This window comes from Leptodactylus fuscus, chromosome 1 (assembly GCF_031893055.1).
Source record: "Leptodactylus fuscus isolate aLepFus1 chromosome 1, aLepFus1.hap2, whole genome shotgun sequence".
In the NCBI taxonomy this organism is placed as follows: domain Eukaryota; kingdom Metazoa; phylum Chordata; class Amphibia; order Anura; family Leptodactylidae; genus Leptodactylus; species Leptodactylus fuscus.
The window spans coordinates 217,364,400-217,380,802 of NC_134265.1; the positions used below are offsets into that span (position 1 = coordinate 217,364,400).

Sequence of the window (16,403 nt, forward strand, 5' to 3'; positions counted from 1 at the left end):
CAGCCTGTCATTATAGAGAAGCAGTGTCCCTGACCACATCGCTTGTCCATGCGTCGGTGATCAAGTGGACCTTAGAGCAAAGCGCGGAACTCAGGGCCCGACTGATATTATGGGACACGTGCTGGCGCAAGGTGGGGATGGCACACCAAGAGAAGTAGTGATGGCTAGGGGCAGCATAGCGAGGTGCTGCAGCTGCCATCAGGTCACAGAAGGCCTGAGTCTCCCTAGCATAAATGCCAACATCTCCAGGGCAGCAGTTTTGAGATGAGGCCGTTGAAGTCTTGGGCATGTGGGTGGGTTGTGCTGTACTTCTTTCTGCAATGAAATGCCTGGGAGATAGGGAGTTGCTGGGAAGAGGCGCATGATGGTGCAGGCAAAAGGAGCAGAGGCAGGAAAAGGGACGGTGAGGGTGAACTCCCCAAAGTGTCAGAGGCAGATGTGGAGGTGTCCAGGCTAGTGGCCTGGACTGCAGCACCAGCACTGGAAACAGTGGAAGAGGCAGTGTCGGCAACGCCAGGCGATGATTGTCCTGTGTTTGCTCTCTCCCACTGAGCCTAGTGCTTGCCTTACATGGCTAGTACAGGGAAAATCTTGGGCCTTGCTGGCTCTGGCCTAGCTTCTGTGAAGTAGCTGTCCTGTGCCTCTGCCTCTAGCTCTAGCTTGACCGCAACCTTGCTCCCCAGCTGCATTTCCACGCCCCCGGGTACTTCCTCGTCCATGTCCCTTAGCGCCAGCCTTACACATTTTGTGATGTATACAAATGTTTTGTTTTTTTTTGGTATACACAGAGGCTAGATATATTGAGCGTATATTAGGTCCTATATACCGTATGACAGTATACAGGAATGAGTGACTTCACAAACTGATGGATTGTATACCAGTTAGGCTTTTTAGGGTATACACAGAGGCTTGATATATTGAGCGTATATTAGGTCCTATATACCGTATGACAGTATACAGGAATGAGTGACTTCACAAACTGATGGATTGTATACCAGTTAGGCTTTTTAGGGTATACACAGAGGCTTGATATATTGAGCGTATATTAGGTCCTATATTCCGTATGACAGTATACAGAAATGAGTGACTTTACAAACTGATGGATTGTATACCAATTTTGTGCTGGTAAAAGGCTGAAGTCACCTCAAGGGCCTCAATCTCTGATGGTAGCTCAGCATAAGGGACTCTAACTTACTTTTGATGGGCTCATGTTAAGGGCCACAAAAGTGAATTTTTTAAGGTCTTACCACATCACACACACACACACACACACACACACACACACACACACACACACACACACACACACACACACACACAATGACAGTTAAGGGTTGGGGCTGTTGGATTTCTTATTGCCTATGCCATCTGTGGTTGTCATGGGCAATGTGATTTAAAGGGGTTCATTGAGTTTGCATCCACAGTAGCTTGACCACAGCCTGGGCCCCCAGCTGGATTTCCTGGGCATCAGGACAAAGAAATTATTCTGGTAGCTCCTGGGAGGGGGCAAGGGTGGGATGACTCTGCTGGAAAGATTGGGCATGTTGAAAGGAAGGAGGAGCAGACTCTTGGGTATGAACACGACTAGAGGTAGTGGCTGAATGGCTGGTGGAAAAGCAGCTGGAAGCATTATCCGCTAGCCCTTGTCACACCTGTTCCTGGTGCTCGGGCCTGGTCTGCGTTGTACCCTGCACCCTGCTTAACGCAGCTATCAAATCAGGGATAGTTCAGGGACTAGCAGCAGATAAAAGAAACCACATCATCGAGATGTCACAAATGGCAGAGTGATTCCTGCTGGGACAAGGTAAGGGAGGGGCAGACATTACTACCTAAGGGGATCGCAATGGCAGAATCTCTAGTGCTGTGACCAAGGAAGGGAGGAGAGGATAGAGGAGGAGGAGGAGTTCGTGCTTACCTTTTGAAAAGTTCTTCTCCTCTCTTCTGGATTCCCATTCTTCTTCCGCCCATGCACAAAGGGCAGAGTTGTAGTTAATGGGGGTGGGGCGGGCTCATAAACGGACTTGTATGACAGGATGCATCATGTCTGGCATCCGCTCACCTAGAAAAGTGAAGGAAAAGGAGAATGATCCGTCACGGATCTGTTGTGGGTAAAGGAAAGAAAAGTGTAGTAGTACACACTTTTCTGTCCGTTTGAAATAACGGAGAGGGACATTTTCAAGCCACAACGGAGGTTTTTTTTGTTTTTTTTTTATTGGAGTCAATGGGTCTGCTGACTGACACGTTTTTATAAGGTAAAGGCTGTAAAAACGTGTCAGTCAGGTGGACCTACAAAACATGATGTGAAAGCACCCTTACATCTGTTGTTAATCTGAAGAGTACTGTTTTGTTTCATTCAAGACCGTGTTCACTGGCATTGGCTGTTAGCAAAATGCCTGTTAAGCCAAGAGCTATTTTACCCAACTGCCCCATACACATACATGCTTGGCTGATCAGTACATATGTACTGAACAGTGTGAGGATAAGTGCATTTTCTCAGTCAGAACATTGGGACAGGGTAAATTAAATCCGTATCGCCTTTCCCAATGCTCTTATGTGTTTGACCATAAGCTGACCATGCCCAATTAATAATTAATAGAGATGAGAGAGTAGTACTCGATCGAGTAGGTAGTCGATCGAATACTACGGTATTCGAAATACTCGTACTCTCGTACCACTCGCTATTCGAATGTAAAAGTTCGATGCAGAACCAGCATTGATTGGCCGAATGCTATACAGTCGGCCAATCAACGCTGGTTCTTCTCCTACCTTTAGAAGTCTTCTCCGTGCAGCTTCCCCGTGGCACATTCCGGCTCTGAATTCACTCTGCCAGGCATCGGGCCTGGAGAGAGCCGACTGCGCATGTCCACTTGGAGTGCGGGCATGCGCAGTCGGCTCTGCCCAGGCCCGATGCCTGGCAGAGTGAATTCAGAGCCGGAAGATGCCGCGGGGACGCTGCAAGGAGAAGACTTCTCGGAGGATCCGCCCGACCCTCACTCGTGGACTTGGTAAATATAATTTGATCGAACGTTGCCTACCCCTGAAACGAGCATTTCCCCCCAATAGACTATAATAGGGTTCGATATTCGATTCGAGTATTGAGGGGCTACTCGAAACGAATATCGAACCTTGAACATTTTACTGTTCGCTCATCTCTAATAATTAATATTAACAGTACTTAGACGGTTGAAAATATCCTGCATGGCAGATGTGATCATGGAAGACTAAAGTGTGCTGTTGGCTAGATACAAGCAAGAGTTCACAGAACCTTCATAACTGAACATCACCTGAAATCAACCATTTTGGTCGACGAAAATATAATGTGTAATGTGTATGTTTAGCTTTAGATGGATATGCCAAACGTGTATAGATAAATACCTTATACAGTATATGGCCAACTTAATCCATGTTCAGCAACGTGGACCAGGTGAAATCTTGAAATGCTCATGTCAAATATTTTAATACAGCTATTCAGTTTTTCCAAAAATTGTATAGCGTTTATTCCTTGATTGTTTCTGCACTTCTTCTATTTTCAGAGTGATAGCAGCAGGAATGAAGATTGAACGTCCAGATCCAGAAATTTCCAGATCCAAAGCAATTTTACATAAAAGAGATCCTGGTAATCAAAGAACAGGCAAAAGGTACAGCATATAAATGTAAAGCAGTGTGTGTAGACCCACTGTGCCGCTGAACTGATTTGACTTGGGACAACTAAATGGTATTACCAGGGTTTCCCTGGTTTTCACCCTTAAACACGCATAGATGGATCTGCATTTTCTGCAAAAAACTGCCATGTCATGACCTAAAAGAGTGGCCTGAGTTCAGTGGAAGTTGACACCAAATGGAAAGACAGGGACGTGGTCAATGCAAAAGCAGAGGTCAGAGGCAGGCTGAGTTGGTTTGCTATAGTATTTCGGCAAGAGGTCAGGGCACATGGAGTCAATATGGTTATCCAACAGATGTCAGGGCAGCACAACAATCATACATAGGTCAAAACACAGAGAATTCGAGTTACAAAAGTAGAACACACTTTCACAGGAAGTAGCAAGCTAGGAGCCTTATTGCTCAGGCACATTCCTGTGGGGGAAGGCCCTTTAAATAGATCAGCTTACACACTCCAGTGCAGGGACTTAAACACAGTGCTCACAACCTGAGAGTGCAGTGCAGCGGGCTGACAGATGAAACCAATGGCTACAACCAGGCAGTTTTATATCAAACCAATTAAACAAAGTTTTATGAACTATTTTCTAAACAAATGTATTTGTTTATATATCGAGTCACTTTCTCCATTTGGATAATTTTTGGAGGCTCTCTAGGTAGTCATTTTCAATGAAATTTCCAGGTCTGAAGGGTTATGGACTGAAAATCAAGCTTACTTAAGTTTACAGTGCTTTCCATACGTTATTTAGAAAAAAAATTAAAAAGCTTCTTAACTAAAAGTACAGTTCCTCCATTTTATGGTTACCAACACAGGTCAGGGAGAATTAGCATGTCTTAGCAATAAGCCCTAGCCTCTAGCTGAGGTATCACCTCTAGCTGTGGTCCATTGATGTCAGATAAGTAAAAGTTATTAGGTCACAGTTATTTAGAGTTCTTCTATCTCAGAAGGTCCATGCACTAGAATCTACTCCAGCAAAGAGCTGCAGTAGATGTCAGGTGTTTTTCTTTCTCGGTTTTGTGATGTAAGTAATCTTAAATGTGTCAGGTCATGAAAACCGTGGTCTAAATTACTTGCTTGAGCAGATTTTTGGCACAAAGTCGATGTGCAAAATTTTGGCATTTGAATTTAGCGCCCAAGCACCTGCTCTGCTACTGAAATCAGTAGTGTCAGTGGCTCATCTGTGATAGCGGGACCACCGCTTATAATAGAGGCAGTGATCCCACTATAATCTATTCCTGTGCTGTGACACTATGATGTCACAGCACAGGAATAGTAAAAATATTGGTGGCAGTGGGTGAAAGCCAGATAAAAATCACAGTGGAGCTGCAGACACTATTGCTGGCAGTGGCCCCATTATGTATAAAGACTTTGGCCATTTGAAGCACCTCCTCTGGTGCTAAACTGAAATGGGCCAATCACAAAACAAGGCCTAGCATTATTGAATTAAATAACAAGAGCGGCTGTCTTGTGATTGGTCCATTTCAATTGAGCACCAAAGCACCTGCTAAATTCAAATGGCCAAAGTGTCTACACTTAGTGGGGCCACCACAGGCAACAGCAGCAGCAGCTCTTCCATGATAGTGGGACCATCTTTGATAATAATGGAGGTGGCCTGGCTATCATCTACTCAAGGAGGCCATTTCAGTTTAGTTTTCCAAGACGAATTCCCTACTTGTTCAGTTTTGATAATATTTGCAACAATATTTGCAACAATATTTGCATCAAATCTGGGTCATTATGAACTTATTCACTCATAGAGATGAGCTATGAGTGATTTAGGCCCGATTCACATTTGCATTCAGGCCACTCCGTTCCCCACTCTACTTGAAAAATAGAGAGAGAAAAAGGGGCCACATAGTGGCTCAGTGGTTAGCGCTGCAGCCTTACAGCGCTGGAGTCCTGGTGTTCAAATCCCGCCAAGGGCAAAAAACTATCTGCAAGGACTTTGTATGTTCTCCCCGTGTTTGCGTGGATTTCCATCCCATATTCCAAAAAAGACATAGTGATAGGGAAAAAATGTACATTGTGAGCTCCATGTGGGGCTCACAATCTACATAAAAAAAATACAGAGAGAAATTTCCTACAAGCATCACTTTTATCTCCACATTTTTTGTTCAGAAATCAAGCTGAAACCACAAGGACCCCATTATAGTCTATGGGGTGGGAGGATTTCCTATGGTAAGCACTTTTTTATGCGGATAAGATTTCCGTTAGGGGGTCCCCAAGCGGACTCCCCGAACGGAAGCCCATGCGCAGAAGTGAACCGGGCCATATGTGAACACATTTAAACTGGTGCCATAAATACTTTGTATATTTTGCTTTAAACTATATTATGTGTAACAATTTTAATCAACATGTGTGTGTCTCACTTCTTTCTAGTTTCTACCGTATAAATAAAGCAGCCAAATTCATGCACATGGATGGACTTAATTCCTTGAAGTATGATGTCATCGACTTCTCCAGGCACAAACTTTATACAAAAATCACAGTTAACATTGGATTCCCACAATAACTAATAAGAGACATTTACTTTAATTATATGTTTTGTTAACCTGTTAGGAGACTAGATAGTAAATTTATGATGCATTTTAACGGCTAACCAAAATTAAAGAAATAGTGGTAAAAACCAAAGTTTAGATACTCTTCATTTCTTTTCATCAACCAAAGTTTAACAAAATATCTGAAGATTTTTTTTTTCATGATGGCACCGTACATCAGCAACCTTTTTTTTTGCATAGTGTGCCGATTATTTATAACAATATCGAAGATGTGATACTCAGTGTGCTATATAATAATTAGGAATGATGTTAATCCTTACATGAAAATCACATAACGCAAACTATAAAAGCGGCCAATTACTTGGTTAACTAGATTTCTATTTCAATGTGATCCATGTCCCTGCCCTGACTATTTGCAAAGCTGATCCTTCTTTGGTGGATACAACATTTGGCTTAATGCAAAACTCAGAGTGGACTACAGTAAAACCTGCTATAGGGCAGAGGGTGTCACTCACTGCCCTGTCTTTTCATAGAAAAATGCATTCAAATGTGTCAAGCCTTGATGAAATGAACAAACACCCAGTTCAGCATTTTCAGGCCGGGTTCATATGTGCGCTTGCGCACCATTCGAGGGTTCTGTCCCCTATTCCGCTTAAAAAAAAAATGCTGAGAATAAACTCCTGCAATCAATTGTTGCGCTTGCTGACCCTGATATAGATACTTCAGATACTATTAAAATATATATTTGGCTAACTAATAATAATAATTCTCCCAAATGGGCATCTGAATGTCAAAAGTTTTTGTTGTAACTTTAATCTCCTCCCACACTGCACCGTACTATTACATTGTACTAAGAGCATAGTTAACCCCTTAAGGACCAGGCCATTTTTTGGTTTCGCATTTTCGTTTTTCCCTCCTCACATTTCAAGAGCCATAACTTTTTCATTTTTCAGTTCACAGAGTCACATGATGGCTTATTGTTTGCGGGACAAATTGTACTTTGTAATGGCATCATTCAATATGCTGTGCAATGTACTGGGAAGCTGGAAAAAAATTCAGAATGAGGTGCAATTGGAGAAAAAATGCATTTGCGCCATTTTCTTATGGGTTTAATTTTTACAGCGTTCACTGTTTGGTACAAATGACATGTTACCTGTGTTCTACGTGTCAGTACGAACGCGGTGATACCAAATTTATATAATATTTGAAATGTTTTGATACTTTTAAAAAAATGATAAACTTTGCAAAGTAGAAAAAATTTTTTGTGTCATCATGTTCTAACACCTGTAACTTTTTCATATTTTCATGTATGGAGCTGGTTGTGGTGTCTTTTTATGCGGGACAAGATGACGTTTCTATTGATACCATTTGGGGAAAGATCTGATGGTTTGATCACTTTTTATTCAATTTTTTATAGGAGGCAAAGTGTTGAAAAAAACGCTTTTTGGCTGTTTTTATTTTTTTTGCCGCTACGCCGTTCGCAGTACGGGATAAATGTTTTAATATTCTAATAGTTCGGGCATTTTGGAGCGCGGGGATACCTAATATGTTTATGTTTAATGTTCTTTAATTACTTTTATAGCTGATCTAGGGAAAGGGGGGTGATTTGAACTTTTATATTTTTTTTATTTTTTTAATACTTTTAAAAACTTTTTTTTTTCTTCTGTTACATTTATGATCAGACCCCTTAGGTACCTTGAAACCTAGGGGGTCTGATCGCTCATACTATTCACTGCAATACTACAGTACTGCATTGAATAGCAGAATCCCAGCACTTCTATTAGACGATGCCTCTGGCATCGTCTAATAGATCTCGGGCAGAGACAAGCCTGGAAGCCTTCAATAGGCTTCCGGCTGTCATAGCAACCGATCACCGCCCTCATGTGACGTTCAGGAGGGCGGCGATCGGGGAAACATGGCGGCGCCCATGCCGCCTGCGCTGTTTACACGCTGCGGTCGCGTTTGACCGCAGTGTGTAAAGGGTTAACAGCAGCGATCGGCTCGGGCACCGACCTCTGCTGTTAGTGGCAGGTCCTGGCTATATTATACAGCCGGCATCTGCCGTGTATGGAGCGAGCTCAGCGTGTGAGCTCGCTCCATACATCCCCATGCGACCCATGACGTACAGTTACGTCAAGGGTCGCTAAGGGGTTAAAGTGGGTTGGCCACATTCAGACCAATATTGACAAACAAATGTACAATAAAAAGATATACAATTTTCCAATATACTTTCTGTATCAATTCCTCAGTTTTCTAGATCTTGGTTTGCTGTCATTCATTCTGTTACTTCTAGAGGATAAAAGTCTGACCGTGGTCATGTGATTTACGGTCCATGGTCCATAGCCGTGGCTATGCAGAAACAAATGTATCACCAGATTATTATCTGGCATTACCAGATTATTTGCCAAAATAGAATTAGCAGTCGCACCAGCAAGAAAGTGAACAAAACCTTCCTACTCCTTCTCTCTGTGATCTTCCCCGTAGGCAGACATTCATATCTATCATATAGTTGTCATCGCCATCATCATCACTAACTGTTTCTCTTCCTCCTCCACACCAACTTCAGTTATCCATAAGGGATTGTGTGCCCAGGAAACAGTAATATGTGGCAGTTCTGCAAGTTAATTCACACCTGGCCAAGTTGTTGGCGGTGCAGTCCTACCCTACCACTTAGTGGATTCACCAACTAATGGCATACGCTTAACCTTGTTAGAGGATACCTAGCCAACATTACTTCTATATAAAAGCTGTCCCTGCTTTATATTGCCATATGTCAGCAAATGTCTCTTTCCTTGGATATGCCGGTATGGGGAAAGATGTACCCTACCATCAATATGTGGAACAGCAATTCTGGACAAGAACATTGCATAGCTTTCATCACCTACTGGGTCAATGTTTTGGAACATGAACACCGCAAAATCTGTTTTACCCAAGATAACTTGCCAATATCACGTAGCGTAAACCCTGGGGTCTGCCCGTGGTGACACACCACGGAAAAATGTGTTGTGTTCTAGCAAATCACATCCCCACTTTGTGGAAAAATTCACATAGCAGACATTCTGCAATTTCCAAAGCCATCTGTAAAAAGCAATGCGGAATGTGGGGCCTTAGCCTAACCGTGTTTAGAGAGTATACACTTACTGACACCAACTGGGCGCAACATATTAGGTGCTGAAATGGTGTATCTCTGGAATAATTGAAATTTTATCTTTTCAGGTGTGCAATGATTTGTAGAAATAAAAATAATGCAACACTAAAGGGGTAAAAATGCTAGCTACATCCCTTGATAAATTCTTTGCAAATCGGGGTCGCTTTTTGGGGAATTCAACATTACTTCCAACTGTGGGGCCCTCCAAAAACAGCATGACATCCAAAAAAGTGCTCCTTCACTTCTGACTCCTGCTGTATGCCCAAACAACAATTCACTCCCACATATACAACTTTTTTGTACCTGGAATAACTCACTTGAGATTAAAGCCTAATGTAACGTAAACATTGCAGTTTTGCGCCAGCAAAAACACCGTGGCAGAAACTGTGGCATTTTTACAGTACCTATAAAGATTCTGTGAGAGTCTGGCTAATCCCATCCCCACATTGCAAAAGAAATCTCCTCAGTGGACATGCTGTGATTTAAAAAAACGTTGCGTTTTTGTAAATTGCAGCATCTCTATCATACCTATGGAAACGCTGGCGTCTTTTGTATAGGTATAATTGAAGCAGAAAGTCCAAAAATATTCTGTGAAAAGCAATGTGTTTCCGCTGTAGATTTTCACACAGTTATTTTTGACTGTGGCTCTCCATAGGGCTTTACCCTAAAAGTTTGATGGGTTTGGTGTCTCTTTTAATATAGAGCTTCACAACAACAATTTTTGGAAAGTAATTTTGGGCTCATAATGATCACTATACACCTTAAGGGTTGTAATTTCTAATAATAGTCCACTTATATTTAACAGCCTTCCTTATATATAACACCTTAGGAACCCTGCAAAACCCATAGACTATAATGAGGTCCATGTAGTTTCCACACAAAAAATGGAGAAAAATGTGCTTCTTGCAGCACTTTTCCCTCCGCATTTTCCATGCGGAGAGGGGAACCGAATGACCCAAACACAAATGTAAACCAGGTCTAAGGCAGAATGTATGACAGCCATGTAGATTGAAGTGCTGTTGCAAAAAACACTCGCATTGTAGCTGGTCTGGTCACCTATTTGGTGTATAGATAGTGTACATTTACAATCTAAAACTATAATAATATTCTTGATCTTTGTGACTGAAACCTATGAATTAAAACACCAATAGAATGAGATATTATCCTTGAACACATTCCACTTTTATTTACATTTATGCTACCCAGTTCTAGCCATTTATCTGGTTAAATTGCATACTTAAAGGGGTTGTCCCATCTCAAGAATCCTATCTATACTGCTAGCTTATATGGATTTAAGACTTTTCCTGAATACATTGCTTCAACAAAACTGATTTGTTTGGCCGCTATCTGAGATTATTCACTTCATTGTTTACGCTGTGTTTCCATATTCACGAACCTGGGGATGATCTTATCTCTCTTCCCAGGACAAGTGAGTAGCTCCCTGCTCTTAGAAGGGGAGGGGAAGCTGAGTGCTCGGGAGCAGCCTGTATTTCTGAGCTGTTTATCTCCCTCTTCCAGTTATCAGCTCAGCTAATTCAATTTTGCTGAGACAGGGAGTCTGTTACCTCTGTATGTAAACTCAGACCAAGCTGACTCTTGGTCCTTTAGCATGTAAATTTGGGATTCTCATCACCTATCAAATCCAGCTCTGCTACATCAGCTTCATATTGTGCATCTTCCAGTGATACTGTGCTAATTTATTTACAACATCCCTCATTACTGACTGCAAACATGTACTGCTGAAGAGAGCTCCACCTTTACACTTGTAGAGAGAAAATCTCTGGCGCTACGCTTCAGACAGCGCCACACCTCCCATGAGGCAACCTGAAGCGACCGCTTCAGGCGGTGCTATGCCAGGGCCCCGGGGTGGGTGCAATTTTTGCTTACCTAAGCTAGTCCAGGACAAGCTGTCCTGGACTGGCTTAGCGTCACCGAGTGGTGGATTGGGGAGGCCGCTGGAGCAGCGACCCTCATGCGCCCCTCACGCTCAGGCAGAGAGCAGGTCCTCTCCGTGCCTGCTCTCTGCCTGCTAACGCCGCTCCGCCACGCCCCCTTTGCTCCGCCCCCTCCTTCGGGGGGGGGGCGGCTTTCTTTCGCCTGCCTCGGGCGGCGAAACAGGCAGGTTCACCCCTGCCTTCAGATATGCATCTTGGTACCTGGTACCTACATTGGGAAGACTCGATATTGACTGTTTTCTGAGGATTACCCTCTGACAATAGTCTTGCCTTGTAGCCATCTGAGTAGGGAGGGTGGTGTTTATATTATGTCCTGTTTTGTTATATTTAATTTTTAGAATCTTTTTTTTTTTCATCTTTGCCATTGTATCCCGGAAAATATGAGAAGGGTGTGCAAGGGTGTGCCTACTGTATCATTCATGTGTGACTGTATCTTGTGTCTGCAAAGCCAATAAAAATAGTTTTTTGTGAAATGGCTACAAGAAATTCTGCATATTTTGCAAATGGAGGACCTGATTGTGGCACTATGCCAGGATGACAGAAAGTATGGTTACTCTAGAATACCTATTATTATTCTCCCACCTTCCCACCATTCATTCTTCATTTTACTCATTCTCTTCCAGAGTCTCCCTCTGGTCTCTATAGCTATTCTCCTTCTTTAACCTCTTTATCTTTTTTCCTGTCACATTTGGATGCAACTTAAATTGCTCTGTTCCTCCTCCTTCCTCTCCCATTCGGGTTAGTAATAATAATAATAATAGTAAATCTTATTTATATAGTGCCATATATTCCACAGCACTGTACAATTTGTAGGGTTCAAGTACAGACAAAAAGATACATTACAAAGAAATAGTCACGCCACACAATGGGACTGAGGGCACTACTCGCAAGAGCTTACAATCTATGATTAGTTCTTGCAATGACCGTTTTTCTCCACTCTCTTTTGTGGTTCTATTGTTACCCTTTATAAATATTAATAAAAATAGGAAAAAAAACCTAACACGTTTCATGACAGATGCCTTAGCTTAAACTGTTCCTATTACTGCCAAGATTGTCTTTCGGGCACCAATAGAAGAGCCTGTGGCTAAAAATGTGGTCAGGAGACATTGGTTCTAAAAATAGATTGAGTATCTTCTTGTTTAAAGAGGACCTTTGACCATTTTGCACACAGGAAGTTCTATATACTGCCGGAAAGCTGACTTCGGCTTTCCTGATCTGGGCCCAGTGTGAAGAGCTTACGGTCCGGTACTGTAGCTCTTCTATGGTCAGAAGGGCGTTTCTGACAGTTAGCCAGAGACGTCCTTCTTCACAGCACAGCCAATCGCGCTGTGCTATGAGAGCCGGGAGGAACGCCCCCTCCATCTGCTCGCAGTACTCGTCCATAGACGAGCATTATCAGGGAGGGAGGGGGGAGTTCCTCCCGGCTCTCACAGCACAGCGCGATTGGCTGTGCTGTGAAGAAGGACGTCTGGCTAACTGTCAGAAACGCCCTTCTGACCATAGAAGAGCTACGGTACCGGACCGTAAGCTCTTCACATCGGGCACAGATCGGGAAAGCCGACAGTGCGCTGAACTTTCCGGCAGTATATAGAACTGCCTGTGGGCAAAATGGTGAAAGGTCCTCTTTAAGAGAGGTTTTCTTCTTGGAAAAGGCGGGGGACAAAAAGAAAGATTTTCTCACCTTCCCTGGCGCTTTTTGTGCACCAATAACTGTGCAGGGGAGGTGGAACAGGAACTACGACAACATAGGCAGTGAAAAAAAAATAGCAAAAATCAGGTGACCTCAGATTTATAAGAATAGTGTCCCCCATGTTCGTGTCATTTGCGCCTTGGAGAGATAGGGACAGAGATCTGCTGAGGGTTAGAGAGGGATTAGCTTTTGCTAGGCAGGGAATCTGAAGAACAACAACAGTTCTTTTCAGAGCTATACTGCAGGGAGAGGAGTCCATATATGCTCAATCCAGCTTTCCCCTGTGTATACCCCCAAAAACCTAAGTGACTTACACAGCAAATCCGTCAGGCTATATACGCTCAATCCAGCTTTCCTCAGTGTATACCCCCAAAAACCTAAGTGAATTACACAGCAACTCCGTCAGGCCATATAAGCTCAATCCAGCATTCCTGGTTTTATTTTATTCCCAAACAAGTGGCATACAGCAAAATAGATGCTGAATCCAGATTTCCTGGTTGTATTCCACTTCCAAATAAAAGTGGTATACAGCTAAATATAAAATAACATCTCTGTTTATGGGCTGAAGCTGACTGGGGGGCCTGACACTGTATACGCTGCTGGGGCAAGTGACAACTCCAAAAGAGGGGGGTATAAGAATTAACTATGCAAGGATCTGGGATTACCAGTAATTCATACACACATATATATATATATATATATATATATATATATATATATATATATATATATGAATTAATACTGGTAGTGGCACGGCTGAATTGGCACTAATGGGCACAAAATAACATTTCTGTTTATGGGCTGAAGCTGAATGGTGGGCCTGACACTGAATACGCTGCTGGGGCAAGTGACAACTCCAAAAGAGGGGGGTAAAAGAATTAATCCTGGGGGTGGCACAGCTGAATTGGCACTTGTTTATGGGCTGAAGCTGAGTAGGGCATAAGCTTAACATGCAGGGGCCCCAATTTATCTCTAACTCAAGAGAGCATAGACACGCAGGATCTATTATGCAGTTACAAGTAGAAGGGTGGCTCAGCAAGTGACAATTGGGGTTCATTGTGTACACTCTATGCCACCAAAAAGGCTAACTGCAGGGCGTACTTGTGTCCCCTCGCCAAACTCACCCAAACCTCAGCTGGGGGAAGCCTCCACTCATCCCAAGGGCCAAAGGTTCAACTTCTACACCCAATACGTGTAAGGCGCATAGGGATCGGAGAGGACAGGGCTGTGGTTGGCCAGGTACTCGCGCAACATGTGCTTGTACTTTTCCCTCCATATGACACTAGGCCTCTCAGTGGCGATAGTTTGGCCAGGGGTGGTGGTGGGGGGGGCATTAACGTGTCCCAGACCTTGGAGAGTGTTCCCCTGGTGGTTGTGGACCAGATGGCAGTTGTTGGCTATTGGAGGAAATCTCCTCTCTGCCGCCAGCGAGGGTTTACGGAAACATTTCTATCATATTCTGCACCAGTTGCTTGTGGCAATCATTTATGCGATTTTTCCTCTCCCCTACCAGAACGAAAGACGAGATTTTTTTTCTTATACCGGGGGTCGAGGATTGCAAAAATCCAGTATTGTTTGCTCTCCATGATGTGAACTATGCCTTTGTCTCTTGAAAAGCAGCCCAACATGAAGTCGGCCATGTGTGCCAGTGTGTTACTTGGCATGACTTCGCTGCCCCCAACTGTTAGGGTCACTCTCCATTTCCTCCATTTTCCACTCCCCTTCACACCATCTGTGCTGAAGCAATGGGATGCACTGAACTTCCCCCTCAAGCCTCGTGTGGGACAGTGACATCAAATGCAACTTCTTTCCCCTCGTCTTCCTCCGTCAGCCAATGGTGCGAAGATGACAGGAGTGTGCTTTGAAGGTTTTCAGCCTAGCAGAGGCTACTTTTCACTTACGAAAATGGCCGCACTTCTACCAGTATATCAGGCACAATGGTGCAGGTTTCGAAGAACCTTTGCACCAACAAGTTAAAAACTTGGGCCATGTGTGGACCATGTTTGAGTCTGACAAGCTCCAGATCTGCTACCAGGTTCCGGCCATTATCGCATACACAAACATGCCTGGGTCCAGGTGCAGCGGGGAAAACCACATTGCCGTCGCATCAAGGATGGCATCCCTAACCTTGGGGGAAGTGTGTTTTCTGTCGGCCAAGCTGATGAGCTTCAGCATGGCCTGCGGATGTCTCCACACCCCAGTGCTGAAGCACTTACAGGTCGCAGGTGTGGTTGAGGTTGCAGCAGAGGAGTAGACTTTCAGAGAGGCCCTGCCAGGAATTTTGGGCTGGGAGAGGAGATAGGCCACCCCAGTTTGCACCCCGGGCCCATCCTCAACTACATTCACCCGTTCTGTCATTACAGAGAAGCAGTGTCCCTGACCGCAGGTGCTTGTCCATGCGTCCGTGCTCAAGTGGACCTTACAGCAAAGCGCGGAACTCAGAGCCCGACTAATGTTAGGAGACACGTGCTGGCGCAAGGCAGGGACGGCACACCAACAGAGGTAGTGACAGCTAGGGGCATCATAGCGAGGTGCTGCAGCTGCCATCAGGTCATGGAAGGCATGAGTCTCCACTAGCAGGAATGCCAACATCTCCAGGGCCAGCAGTTTTCATATGAGGCCGTTGAAGGCTTGGGCATGTGGGGGGGTTGCGATGTACTTCTGCCAGCAATGAAACGCCTGGGAGATGGGGAGTAGCTGGGAAGATGCGCATGATGGTGCAGGCGAGAGGAGCAGAGGCAGGAAAAGGAGCATATGAGGGTGGACTCCACAAAGTGTCAGAGGCAGATATTGAGGCGTCCAGGCTGGTGGTCTGGACTGCATCTCCAGCACTGGAAACTGTGAAAGAGTCAATGTTGGCAACGCCGGCCAACGATTGTCCTGCATTTGCTCTCTCCCACTGAGGCCACGGCTTGCCTTCCAAATGATGGCGCATGCTAGAGGTGGTAAGGTTGCTCTTTTCAGAGCTCCTACTCAGTTTAGACTTGCAAAGTGTGCAAACTGCACTAAATTTGTCCTCCGCATATACATTGAAAAATCTCCACACCATCGAGGAACGTGGCCTCGATGGGGGAGTTTCTCTTGGGTGGCTAGAAGAGGCAACATCTTGGGCCTTGCTGCCTCAGGCCTGACTTCTGTGAAGCAGTTGTCCTGTGCCTCTGGACATGCCTCTGTCTCTAGCCACCTTTTTTTCCTGCTTAGCTTGCCTCCATATCTATATATCATTTTTGCGATTTTTTTCCTCTCCCCTACCAGAACAAAGGACGAGATTTTTTACTTATACCGGGGGTCGAGGATTGCAAAAATCCAGTATTGTTTCCTCTCCATGATGTGAACTATGCCTTTGTGTCTTGAAAAGCAACCCAACATTAAGTCAGCCATGTGTGCCAGTGTGTTACTTTGCATGACTTCTAATGAGCATCTAACAAGCAGAGCTGGGGGGAATCAGGGTGGA

The 16,403-nt window shown here is 44.2% G+C and overlaps 2 protein-coding genes across 2 annotated transcripts in view; both read left to right on the forward strand.

The window, feature by feature from the left end:
- Positions 1-6,170, forward strand: part of LOC142213676 (beta-1,4-galactosyltransferase 1-like) — a 46,694-nt gene extending 40,524 nt beyond the window's left edge. Inside the window, exons 5-6 of the mRNA XM_075282139.1 lie at positions 3,534-3,638; positions 6,038-6,170. Coding sequence (XP_075138240.1) covers positions 3,534-3,638; positions 6,038-6,170 — 238 coding nt within the window. The remainder of the gene's footprint in view (positions 1-3,533; positions 3,639-6,037) is intronic.
- The window catches only part of ANKLE1 (ankyrin repeat and LEM domain containing 1), a 315,425-nt gene that overhangs the window by 140,662 nt on the left and 158,360 nt on the right, over positions 1-16,403 (forward strand). The gene's annotated exons all lie outside the window — the stretch shown is intronic.